Source organism: Epithele typhae, assembly GCF_022376455.1.
Source record: "Epithele typhae strain CBS 203.58 chromosome Unknown BXZ73scaffold_13, whole genome shotgun sequence".
Classification (NCBI taxonomy): domain Eukaryota; kingdom Fungi; phylum Basidiomycota; class Agaricomycetes; order Polyporales; family Epitheliaceae; genus Epithele; species Epithele typhae.
Window position 1 is genome coordinate 426,858 of NW_025954204.1, and position 12,174 is coordinate 439,031.

Below are 12,174 nucleotides of genomic sequence, written 5' to 3' on the forward strand. Positions count from 1 at the left end.
GCGTTCTACCCTCCACCGGACGACCCGGCGGAGCTCGCCGCTCTGCCGGACGTGCTCCGCGCGCGGATCGCGGGAGGGGAGGCGCGGCCGGCGGTGCATGCGCTCGTGGGGGCGGTCACCGAGCTGGCCGCGCGCGGCGTCCGCCTCCGTTCTTTGCGCTGGACCGTGCGTGGAGCGGACGGCAAGGAAGGGGACGCGGCGAGCTGGAAGGGAGAGGGAAGTGGCCGGCGTTGACTGGGCTGCTAGCTTTCAGGAGTTGGTGGACGGTCCAGTCGAAATCGCATGCGATAGACAGGCGTCGGAGAGATATTTCGCGCAGAATGCGGCCGCTCGCCGACTTACCTACAGCGTACAGCGAGTCGCTCCTCGTGGCTTCCTGTTGTAGTTTGACCTTGGATGGATCCCAATGACAGTGTTCGTGGCTCACGGATCGCCTGTTCCACAGAGGACACTGACGGTCTGCATCACGGCACACGGCCATTGTATTGAATTACGCAAGGCAAATGTTATCTCGTACTTCACGGAAAACGTAGATGCCCCGGCCAAGTGTCACGTGACTGGGTTCGCCGCATCACGCCTTGACCGCGAACCACGACCACCTTCCAGTGAGCTGTCCTTATCCATTGACCACAATGAGACGGATGTCTTATGCTTCAGATCATCCAGCATGCCTCAGCTGCCCGAGTGCATGCAATCTCTTCCGGCAACCGATCTCGACAACCTCGCTGGCCTTTCGGAAGAAGAGGCTGAATCATGGACTCTGGCTCGCGCGGCCGAGTACCGTCAACTTGCACTCACCCTCCACTCTTTCCACAACGCCGTCGTACCCATCCACCGGAAGCTCCCCACCGAGATGATTTCCGAGATCTTCGCCCACTGCTGGCAAGACGGCGACAGCCGCAGCATCCGCCTCACGCACGTCTGCCGCCGATGGCGCGCAATTGCACACAAGACCCCGCGGTTCTGGGCAGCCGCCGTGGCAGCTCCCGGGACAATGTTCAACTTCGAGGACTGGGAAGAGTGGACGACCGCAAAACGCGACGCACACGAGGCTTGGTTCAAGACGATTCTCGCGGCGCTCACCGCCGGACGGCCCATCCGGCGCGTGGTGGTGGACGGCCTACCCTCCCCAATTTCTGCCGCCCTCCAACTTCACGTGCAACGCTTGGTGGAACTGAGAGTTACCCTCTCGAACATTGACGATCTGAGGTCGTTGAAGAAGCTTCTCTCGGGACAAGTGCCGAACCTCGAGACTCTCGGGGTTGACCACCCGGGAAGCCGTGACACCGTCCCCGAGAGGAACGCCCCCCTGCCTACGACCACGTGTGGCCCCGTCTCCTCGACGGGCTCGCGGAGTTGGGAGGACACATGGGGCAGACTGCGATGCCCGCAGCTGAGTGGTCACGTTCCCTCCTGTGCACCCCAAAGATCTCGAAGGAGAGCCCCCGTCCGCAGAGGACCACAGCATCTCGCATGGGATCCGCAGGTGGGATGGGAGGTGGAGGCAGCGCGTGCGCTCAATAGAACACTCGCGGTACGTGATGAACGTGGGACACGTCTCAGCCGTTTGACATGGACATTGCATGGACTCGGGGAGGAGGAGAGGGCAGTCGCGTGGGGGTCGTTGTCAACTGAATACTGGCGTGGTCTGCGGAAGTTTGTCGATGGTCCGGTCGTGTACGGTGGTGTACATTGTGTGAAACGAGAGAGTGTCTGAGGGAACCACCGTATGTAATTGAAAGTGTATCAGTGCAATTGAGTACGTACATGAACAGCGATAACCCCCATCAATATAAATACATTCGTCGCTTTAGCTCCTGCGCTCGACCGAACCATTCACCAACCCACGCAGGCGGTCCAACTCAAACCCATCCACCGCATCCTCTTCAGCATCCTCGTCTCCCGGTAGCACCCAAGCGCGAGCCCCTCTGTCGAAAGAGCGCGGGATCATGGAAACGGCGCCCCACAGCCCCGTCTCCCTCTCCACTTCACCGACCGTCTGCGAGCGCACGCCCCACACCAGCCGGGAGAGCCGCGCGCCGCTCGCCGCTCGCGTCTCAAGCGTCGCGACCAGCGCGCGCACCGCGCACCGCGCGTTCCACCCCCGCAAGCGCGCTAACTCGTTCGCCCGGGGAAAGTCCCACGCATGCAGCCCGCGATCGAAGGTGGAGATTACGCTGTCGAGGCGTGGGGAACGCAGACCGTCCGGCAGGTGGTCGAAGGTGGCGACCAGAGTGTCGAGGCGCGGGCAGCGCAGGGTGGACTGCTGCGGCAGCGGCTGTTCGACGGCGAGGGCCCCAGACCGCGGCAGCGTCGCTTTGAGGATGGAGAGGGTCGTGCCGACGCCGGGGCCGCCGACGTCGAGGAAGGTCAGGTGTGGGAGGGCGTCGAAGAGGGCGGCCCTCGGGGCTTCGACGGTGCGCACGGTAAGACGGGTGATGCCGCGGACGGATTCGGAGCCGGATAAGAGGCGGTCGTACGGGGGGCGGAAGAGGTGGAGCTTGTACTCTAGAACGACCCGGAGAACGCGTTTTTGATTGGCGTCGCGCAGCTCGGTGAAGGCCTCCGAATGCATCCTGTGCCAGTAGTCGGCGATGCGGACACTGACGACTGGGCGAGCAAAGTCGCTGAGGAGATCCCGATCGGGAAGCATACCACGGCCGTTCAATATTTCGGATGGATTGGGAACCCGGAGCTCGATCGACGTGTGTGGACCGAAGGTGAGGGAGTTAAGGTAGAACGCCGTGCTTTTTTCAGTAGCACGGATGGCTAGTGTTTGAAGAGATGGAAGGAGCAGCTGGGGAGAAAGTGATGCTGGGCTATTCGTGCTCTCGATGCCATTCTCTGCGGAGATAGTGAGGTGCAATAGGCCTGGACAGGAAGACAGTGCATTCCTGAGCAGATGCGGATTGACGTTTCTGGTGAGGAACACCGGTTTCGTGACATAGACGGTCTTCAGCGTCGGACGGATGAGGAGTGGGATGAAATCCATGGGGACGCCTTGTAGGGTCCGGAGACGAGGCAAGACCGCGAAAGCCTGTCCGGACACCGGGGATAGCTCGGTAGCTAACTGTTCCTCAGAGAGGGGTTGGTGACTTCTTGATTTGGGTTCCACGCTCAAGACGACAAGATTTGGCATTTCTACGCACAGCAGATTACGCAAGGTGAGCAGCGGGCTGAGATTTGGGAGGGTGATATGAAGCGCCGTGAGCCGCGCCGAGTATGGGGCCAAAACCAAGGCAACACCGTGCGGGAATCCACACAGTGCAAGGTGGATCGGCCTGATCCCTGTCCATTCCAAAACCGTCGTCATTAAGGCTCGAACTATTTAGATTACCTTTACACACCAAGGTTTATATAATGAGTAAACAGTGTACCGACTATACACGGTGTATACACATTGTATAGCCAGTTTGTAGGCACGTGCGCCCGCCGGTTTTAGCGCGCATTCCGGTGCGAGGCTCTGTCCTCCGACGATAACATCTGGGCTCGCCGCTGGATCCTCAACCTTGCAAAGTATACACATGCACCACAGAATACAGAATGAATATATCATATTACATGAACCACAGCCCTGTAGCTATGCGGCTAGTGGGAGACAAAGCGGAATCCTGACTGCGCGGTATACTGCGCCTTGCCGCTTGTGGTGGCCGCCTCGATGTTACCGGAGCTTCGGTGGATTGCGGAAGTCAAACAGACCATCGCGAATCCAGTGTTTAGCACACATGGACTCGGTGATGGTCTCTGGTGACAAGGAAGCTCGATGGTCTGTACAGAGGTGACGAGATGATGAGAACAACCTCTCGGCGGCCACACTCGTGGCGGGAATGGCAAGCACATCCCGAGCAATGCGTGAAAGAATTGGGAAGGATCCCTCATGGGCCTAAGACACCAATCAAACCTCAGATAGATGAACCCGATTAAGAGAGGCCTCGCTGGCTCACCTTCCACCAACTCAACACTCCATCATCGCCGTCGGCCTTGCCACCCTCGTTCTTGAGATAGCGAGTGAGCTCCGAGAGGACGTTGTCCTCCGGGGGAGGTTGGTTGTCCAAGTTCTCGTTTTCGTCATCAGGCTCTTCAAATGCCAGTGCTTTGTGCAGGAAGCTCGAGGGCTGCTCGGAGCGAGACTTGGAAGGGGCAGACGAGGCGACAGGTGGCTCGTAGGTCTTTGCATACTCCTTGAAGACATGCTCGAGCATGGTGCGAGCTTTCTCCGCAACATCTTCTCCTTTGAATGCTGACTCCAGGTACCTGAGACGGAGGGAGGGATGGAGAACTGAAAAGAAGCATCACAAAGTTAGCCCTGGGCTTCGCTCCGAGCCTGGTCATGCCGAGCCACTGCAGCGAGCTGAACACGCCTGAACGGTGCACGATAGTAAGCTGCACAGCGCGTTGCGCATGGGATGAGCTGCACGCATCGCGCGATATGGGCAGCAGCCAGCATCGCGCCTAAGGTGAGCCACGCACGTCGCGGGGTTCCAGGCTGCATGCGTCGTGTGTCGTGAGCTGCACACATCGTGCAAAACAAGCCGTGCGCACCGCGCGAAACAAGCCGTGCGCACCGCGCGAAACGGGCCGTGCGCATCGCGCGAAACGGGCCGTGCGCATCGCGCGAAACGGGCCATGCGCATCGCGCGAAACGAGCCATGCACATCGCGCGACACGAGAGGCTGTACGCATCGCGCGCAACGAAACGTACCGTGTACGCATCGCGGCGCGCAACGAGCCATAGGCATCGCGCGCTACGAGCCTTACACGCCGCACGCAACAAACCACACACGTCGGGCCCACGAAATAATGCACGGTGCGGGCCAGACAACACCGCCTTTTCACAGGATTTGGGGGATTGAGATGCAGGGAGTGCTCACCGCATGCAAGAACTGTGTAGTGTGACTCTAGAGCGAGCCTGAAGTACTTGTTCAGCTTCTCGAGTCCTCCTCGGGCACCGGTGCGCAATGCGGGCGAGGTGTTGGGGTTGTTCATGTAGTCTGTGAGCTCTTTTTTCATCTGGCGATAGAGTGGGATGACGAGAGGGAGTGTAGGTCGATTTTTGTATGAAACCTCCTTGGTGACGGTGGTGAAGATCTGCCGCAGTGCCAACATGTTAAACATAGTATGCTCGCCGCTGGAAATCGTCATTCAAGAGGAGTAACTTACCGAAAGTAGCTCGTCTAACTCCTTGATGAGATCCCATTCCTCGGGCAGGAGAGTCAGCACTCTGAAGGCCTTCTCCTTCTCAACCCACTGGTCGATAGCCTGAGATTTGCAGTCAGTGTGTGTAGTATGTGGCAGGGAGGTAGCTCACCTCTCGAAGCTCCCTAGCACGATGAGTCATCCCACGGGTAGAGTTCCATCGAGTGTTGACATCCCGGATAACCATAAGGCGGCGGAGTCGGACATGTTCAGGTGTATTGTCAGGATAGATGGCACAGGTGATGCGCCGGAAGAGAGCGCGGCGTTGAGGGGAGGAAGTGATCTTCGTGCAGATGAATCGGAGCTGTCGGCGAGGCTGGTCAGCATTCCCAGGGCGAAGCGCACTGCGCAGTGATCTGACGGCGGACACGCAGCGTCGTGCACTCACCTTCTCCAGTGCATTCTTTGCACTGAACTCAGACACCTTCCTATACATCTCGCTCACCTCCTTCACCTCAACCTTCTTATCAAGCTCAGCCTCTTCAGCCTCCAACACCCTCATCTCGGCATCTGAAAACTCCGGAACCTCAGCGTCTATCTCGTCCTCCAAGTCCCTATCGTCTGCAAACTCGTCGTCGGGAGGTTCATAATGGAAAGGCAAGTGCTTGTGCAGTTCCTTGTAGTAGTCTTTCTTGTCGGGATCAGCGAATTGGGGCTCTCCGTTCTCGGTTGGTGGGCTAGATGCATTTAGAAGGTCGTGTATCACCTTCTGGACGACGAGATTGACTACATGCGCAAAGCAGTGGATTCGGCCATTGTCGGGATGGAAGTGGACTGCTCCATCGTAGCGTTCAAGGAGCAGGCGCATCAGCTCTCGAGCGAGAACATCATTTGCTGCGACGTTATCTCCGGTCAGTGCTATGAGGTGGATGAAGCCGGTTGGGTCGTCAGCCACGGACGATTGGTGAAGACTTGCTACAAAACTTATCTTCCTCAGCCCGCCTCGTGCCGCGACCGCTCTAACGAACGCCCGTGCACTCGCCTTTCCCTCATGTTCGTCCTCTCCTACATTGTAGAAGTTGACAACTCGTTCTATCAGCTTCCAGTCATCGTCAATGAAGTGAGCGAGGGCGGCGCCGAAGGTATGTATCATTTGCTTGTTCGTCCACGTGTCTGTTGAGAATGCAATACGAGATTTAACGCGCTAAGCAGAGCTCAGTGTCGGGAATGCGCTATCAACAAGCAAGTTCACTCACCGAGAGCTCTCGAACAATGACGGTGTGCAAGTATTTGAAGATGCGCTTCACCTCAGTGCGGACGGTCTTGTCAGAGGGAAGCAAGAAGCGGATTCGGCAGTAATGCATCAAGCTCTTGAAGGACGTTGCTTCGGCGGTGGTGAAAGGTAAGTCTTCATACAGCAACCATCCTGCGATCACAGTTGTGAATCCCTGCTGTGTAGCCGAGCCGTTCGGGTCAAATGGACCGCCATGCATGTACCCCTCGAAGGCGTCCACATCCTCCCGGTTGTAGAAGGAGCCGTCCTTTGAGCCTCCAGTGGTCTTGGTCCGATTCGCCCACTCCAACTTGCCGTTCCCAGCCAGGTACGAGTCAATCTCCGCATCGCCCTGAAGCACTGCCGGATGATCCTGCTTCAGATGTGAAGCAAGATTCGCCAGCGACGGCTTGCGAGGCTCATCTTCCCAGAGTGCGTCATCTCCCTTGAGAGTCCGAGAGAAAGAGCGAACACTGATCATAATCTAACCTGTTAGCCACAGCTCAACATATCATGCAACTGGTGTGCTGCTCACGCATTGCAATGACGACAAGTAAACGTCCATCTGAGACCCTTGTGAGGGTCGTTTGTTGGTCTTGCAACACTCCAATGCACGATTGAACGGTTCTTCGGCCCCCGCTGCTGACCGCGCGCCTCGGCCTTCTCCGCTTCTTCAACCTCGACCTTGTGCAACGCACCCTCACCATCCGAGATCTCAATGGCATCACTAGAAACGTTTCCACGCGATCGCTACATCATTGAGGTAAGCATAGCTCACTGCCAATTAGAACAGTTTACTCACTTTTGGTCGTTTATATCTGCCAGAAGAGGACCGCCGCCGCCGCTTGCTCTTTGAAGCGGCGGCAGGCTGCTTTCCTTTCCCGCTCACAACCTCTTCAGTGGAGTCGTTCAATGAGGTGGCATCGGACTGGCTCCCATCCCGGCTTGAAGTGCAGTCGTCAGTAGTCTCACCATCGATGTTGTGGACCTTATGCTTCCCGGAGTTGTGTTTCAACCGAGTCTTCGGCAGCTCGTAGGTCTTGTCCCTTGGGTTGTCATCCGTCAGGGAAACCCCCAACTCCTAATTAGGACTATTTAGCACTAATTAGACCAATAGTCAGGAATAGTTGATTAGGTCTATTTAGAAGTCCCAAAAACTAATCTAGTCAAATAGACAGGGATAGTCATAGGTGTAGGCAAGCATTAGTTCATACATCTAGACATAGTAGGGCAGCTCAGAAATAGTTCAGATTAGCGGACCAATATCAGGGACAGTCACACAGATAGAGAGGTAATGAGAACGAAATATATTGGCAATGACGATTAGACTACACAAAGTATTGTACACGACAACCAGCTATTTACAGAGCACGGGGAAGGCAGACGAGGCGGGCGAGGGGTAGACGGGCAGGATGGGAACAACGTGGGTGACGCGTGAATGGCGCATGCTAGGTAGACATTCAGCCAACATGGGAACGACGTGAGCGACTGGGCAGCCGACAAGACGTGGACGTGGGCAAGGTGGGTGGACGAAGAGGACGGGGACGTGAGCCAAGTGGGTGAGGCGGGCAAGGTAGACGAATGACATCGGGGACTTGGGTGACGTGGGCGAGGCAGACGACGTGAGCGAGGTAAGAACGAAATAGGCAAGCCTCGCACGCCGCGTTCCTCCAGTCCCTCGGCGCGACGCACATCGTCGACCACGCACTCCCCATCCCCGAGCTCCTCGCCGCGGTCTCCGCCGCCGCTTCGAGCGCGCCGGTGTCCTTCGCGTACGTCGCGATCAGGATGGAGGACACGCAGCGGCTCGCATACGCCGCGCTCGGCGACCGCGGCGGCTTCGTCTCGGTGATGCCGCGCGCGGGCCCCGAGGTCCTCGCGCCAGTGCAGAGGGAGGGCGACGGGAAGCCCGTCGCGCGGCCGTTCGCAAGCTTCCAGATGCCGCCGAATCAGGCACTGGGCGTCGGGGTGGACAAGCGGCTGACGGGGTGGCTCGCAGATGGGACAGTGAAGCCGAACTGGGGTGAGTGGACGAGAAGTCAGCACGTAGAAGAAGCGGAAAGAAAGTTAGAATGGCGGAGGGACGCACAGCGGGTGGGCCAGGAGCTGGGGACAGTAGAGCTGGCCGCCGGAGTAGGAGGAGCACGCGGACGAGGAGGTCGCGCCGACGACGAAGTACGCGCCAGGTGTCGAGCACTGCGAGCAGCTGCCCGCGCTTACGTGGTCGGAGTAAAAGCCGGAGCAGCTGTGAGCACACACGCACAGAGCACGGTCCATCGAAAAGAACGTACCAAGAGCAGCAGGCGGACGCACCCTCCAACGAGAACTGCCCCGCAGGGCAATCCTCGCACCGAGTCGCGCCGTCGCCTGGCTGGGATTACAGGTGGGTGTATCGACAACGCAGGAGCCCGAGTCGTAGTGGGCAAGCGGGCGATATACGAGACAGCGACAACGGCTGCACAACACGGCCGCACCGGTGGAACGAGCTTCGTTGGGACGTGCTCGTGGTGGGGACAGGGTTCATGGTGCGGCCAGGGCCTGGCAAGGTGGTGGGCAAGATGGGGAGCGCAAGAGGGCAGAACGAGGGACTCACCAAGACAGCTCGTCGCGGCGGGCAAGGGGCGTGCTCGCGTGCTCCTCGAAGATGTTGCACCAGGACGAAAAGACGCGGAGGACAGGGAGGACGGGGAGAACGGGGAGGACGCGGAGGACGCGGAGGACAGAGAGGGTGCCAGCACAGCAGGCGCTGCCTCTGGAGGCGTGGGAATCAACGCGTGTCGCTCCCGCCCTTGGCACTGCCAGCAGCGTCCTCGTCGTCCCCTTGACGTTGCCCTCGATCCCCTCCGCCTGACTCCCGTCCTCGCCGCCCCGACGCCAAGCCTCGCCCCGTCTTCTCCAATGCCGCGTACCGAGCCCAACTGCAGGGAGCACGACGTGCACTGACCCCTCTTCTCGAACTGCCCGCACCGCCATGTCGCCCACTTCGCCCGTCTCGCCTGCGCGCCGCACCTCGCCTATATCTCTGTTCTCACCTCCGCCTCGTCCGTCTCGCCTGCCTGGCCCGTCTCACCCGCCTCGTCCGTCTCGTCTGTGTCGCCCACCTCGCTCGCGTTACCCCGGATCTCGCCTGTCTTGCACTGTCTTGCACCCGCGATCTCGCTCATGCCACCCACGTCCGTCGCCACCTCCGCAACGCCCGCATCTTGCCCCTCTGAGCCTACGTCTCGCACCTCGACCGCGTCCCCTGCGTTGACCGCGCGATTGCATCCCCTGTGTCACCCACCTTGCCCGCCTCGCCCGTGTCGCTCGCCTCGCCCGTTTTGTGCATCTGGCCCATCTTGCCCACCTCGCTCGTCTTGCCCTCGCCCACGTCGCCCACACCCCGCCGTGTTGCCCCTTCGCCCTCGCCTGCCCTACTCACATCGCGCTTACCTGCGTTTGTCAATCCCGCCTCTCGCTCGTTGCTCGTCCCGCTCTCCTTGCCTGTCCCATCCGCCTCGCCCATCTCGCCCGCGTCGCACTCCCGTCTCGCGTCATCTATTTCACCCACTTCATCCTCGTCGCCTGCGTCTCACCCCTGCGTCGACATGTCACCCACGTCTCGTTCCTGTGTGACTGCCACGTCGCCCTCGCCCCCACCCACGTCGTGTTGTGTGTGTCCGTGCCGCCCACCTTGTCTGTGTCGCCTCCCTTGCCCGCGTCTGCGCCCGCGTCCACGACCCGCCTCGCCCACGTCTGCATCATCCATGACGCTTACCTCACCAACCTCGCTCTTGCCTGTGTCACCCGTCTCGCCCGAGTGGATGTGTTTAGTGTCTTTGTTCGTAGTCTACTGTTTACCTTGTAGTGTAATGAACACATATATTTGCTTCTCCTTCACGTTTTTGTGATCTATTGATTGTGTTGGTAGTTCTGCGGGTCTCCGGAGATGCAGTAGTTAGTCACTGGTTAGACCCTGTGCTAGGTGTGTGTATTCCGACTAGACAGCAGTGTCCAGTGATAGGTGAAGTAATAGTTGCAGATAGATATATTATATGAGAAGCTCAAGCACTAGTATCCCTTTAGTACCTGTTAGAAGGGTCAAAACTCAGTAGTCCCATTAGTGAAGCAATAGCACTAATATTATACTTGATAGTACTAATTAGGATTTTGGGGTTTTCCTGATGTCGTTTGCCTCACTAATTTCTGTGAGTAGACTAGCTGTCGTTGCTAGTAGGATGTGATAAAGTTCCTTGTAAGTGCACATTCTTCCTGGGCAGTGAACAATGTAGCTCATCGCATCGACGTGTACATTGTACACACTGCAGCCTGCCGCGCTCGACGCATACAGCTCGCCACGCCCGCCATGGTCAATATAGGTCAAAATGTGCAACGTGCACGACGCATGTCACTCAACGCGCTCAATGCACGTCACTCAACGCGCCCGACGCACGTCGCTCAACGCGCCCGACACACGTCACTCAACGCGTGTGGCGGACCTCGCTCAACGCGTGTGGCGGACCTCGCTCAACGCGTGTGGCGGACCTCGCTCAACGCGTGTGGCGGACCTCGCTCAACGCGCGCGACGCACACCGCTCGACGAACGCGACGCACACCGCTCGATGAACACGACGCACACCGCTCGACGAACGCGGCGGACCTCGCTCGACGCGCACGACGCACATCGCTCGACGAACGTGACGCACATCGCTCGACGAACGCGACGCACATCGCTCAACGTGCGTGACGCACATCACACATCACTCGACGGACATTGCTCAACGCACATCGCTCGATGCACGTCGCTCAACGCACGTCGCTCAACGCGCGCGATGGACATCGCTCAACGCTCAACGCTCGATGCTCGACGTGCATCGCACGTTGCTGGAAGTGCGTGATGCCGCACGCATGAGGCTTGCCGCGACGTGGGCAGCTCACCGCACGACGCAACGCACCAGGCAGCTCATTGTCGCATGCGTGACAATGCGTGCAGACAGTCGGCGCCGCACTCAACACGGGGCCCTCAATGCAAGTGCGCAATCCAACTCATACCCTCATGGTATCGAGGGTAGGGGTACAGGTGGGCCTTCGACTACCCGAGAGAATGCACTATTGCTCACCTTTCACATTCTTGTGTGCTCCCTTCGGGACAGGTCCAGCCTTAGTGGCGGCACCGGTGCGTGCCCGCTTCTTCTTCTTGGTGCCTGGCTTCTTATAGTTCGGGTCCAGGATCTTTTCTGCCAGTGCAGCGAGCGCATTCTCAGTCGTAGCAGTGGAGCTGCCCGCACCAGCCTCGTGGCCCAATGTCCTTTCACCCAGAGACCCCGGAATAGTAGTGCCAGCCAGCGACTCGACCGGAACTCCACTTCGAAGAGTTTCAATTGGCAATACAATCGGAATCCGGATGTGCAGAACGACGTACCTCAGGTGGGCGACCTCGGTGAGTAGTCTCTTCAGCTTGATGCGCATCACATCGTACTGAAGCTCGGCTTCATATCGAGCAAGGAGCACGCGAATGTCCTTGATGACCATATCGAGCCCGCACGCCCCACGACGGAGGTGATGAAGACGCCCGGTCACTGGGTCACGACAATCCTCTCCAAAGAGGATGTCGAACCGCCGATTGAAGGTTTCCCAAGCAGTGTCGCCATGGGTTTTGGTCATGATGATGTAGATTTTGTCGTTCTCGTTGCCGATCGGAACACTTGAGGGCAAAGATTTGGCGGCAGTTGCAATGGAATTGACGATAGTAGCCATCTCAAGCAGAGGAGAAGATAGAGGGACTG

The 12,174-nt window shown here is 58.5% G+C and overlaps 3 protein-coding genes across 3 annotated transcripts; 1 reads left to right on the top strand and 2 right to left on the bottom strand.

Annotated features, from left to right (window-relative positions):
* Nucleotides 1-667: 667 nt before the first annotated feature.
* Nucleotides 668-1,397, top strand: BXZ73DRAFT_99752 (uncharacterized protein; the record flags this gene model as incomplete). Its single annotated transcript, XM_048028105.1, has 2 exons — nt 668-1,325; nt 1,378-1,397. The coding sequence occupies 2 exons, from the start codon at nt 668-670 to the stop codon at nt 1,395-1,397; spliced, it is 678 nt and encodes a 225-aa protein (XP_047879671.1).
* A 413-nt stretch (nt 1,398-1,810) lies between these two features.
* On the bottom strand, nt 1,811-2,992 carry BXZ73DRAFT_99753 (uncharacterized protein; the record flags this gene model as incomplete). Its single annotated transcript, XM_048028106.1, has 1 exon — nt 1,811-2,992. The coding sequence occupies one exon, from the start codon at nt 2,990-2,992 to the stop codon at nt 1,811-1,813; it is 1,182 nt and encodes a 393-aa protein (XP_047879672.1).
* Nucleotides 2,993-3,920: 928 nt separating this feature from the next.
* Nucleotides 3,921-7,126, bottom strand: BXZ73DRAFT_44229 (uncharacterized protein; the record flags this gene model as incomplete). The annotated part of the gene is made up of 5 exons (XM_048019293.1): nt 3,921-4,240; nt 4,872-5,088; nt 5,161-5,259; nt 6,444-6,882; nt 6,945-7,126. Coding segments are annotated over 5 exons (1,257 nt in total), but the record flags the coding sequence as incomplete, so codon positions are not given.
* Nucleotides 7,127-12,174: the final 5,048 nt, after the last annotated feature.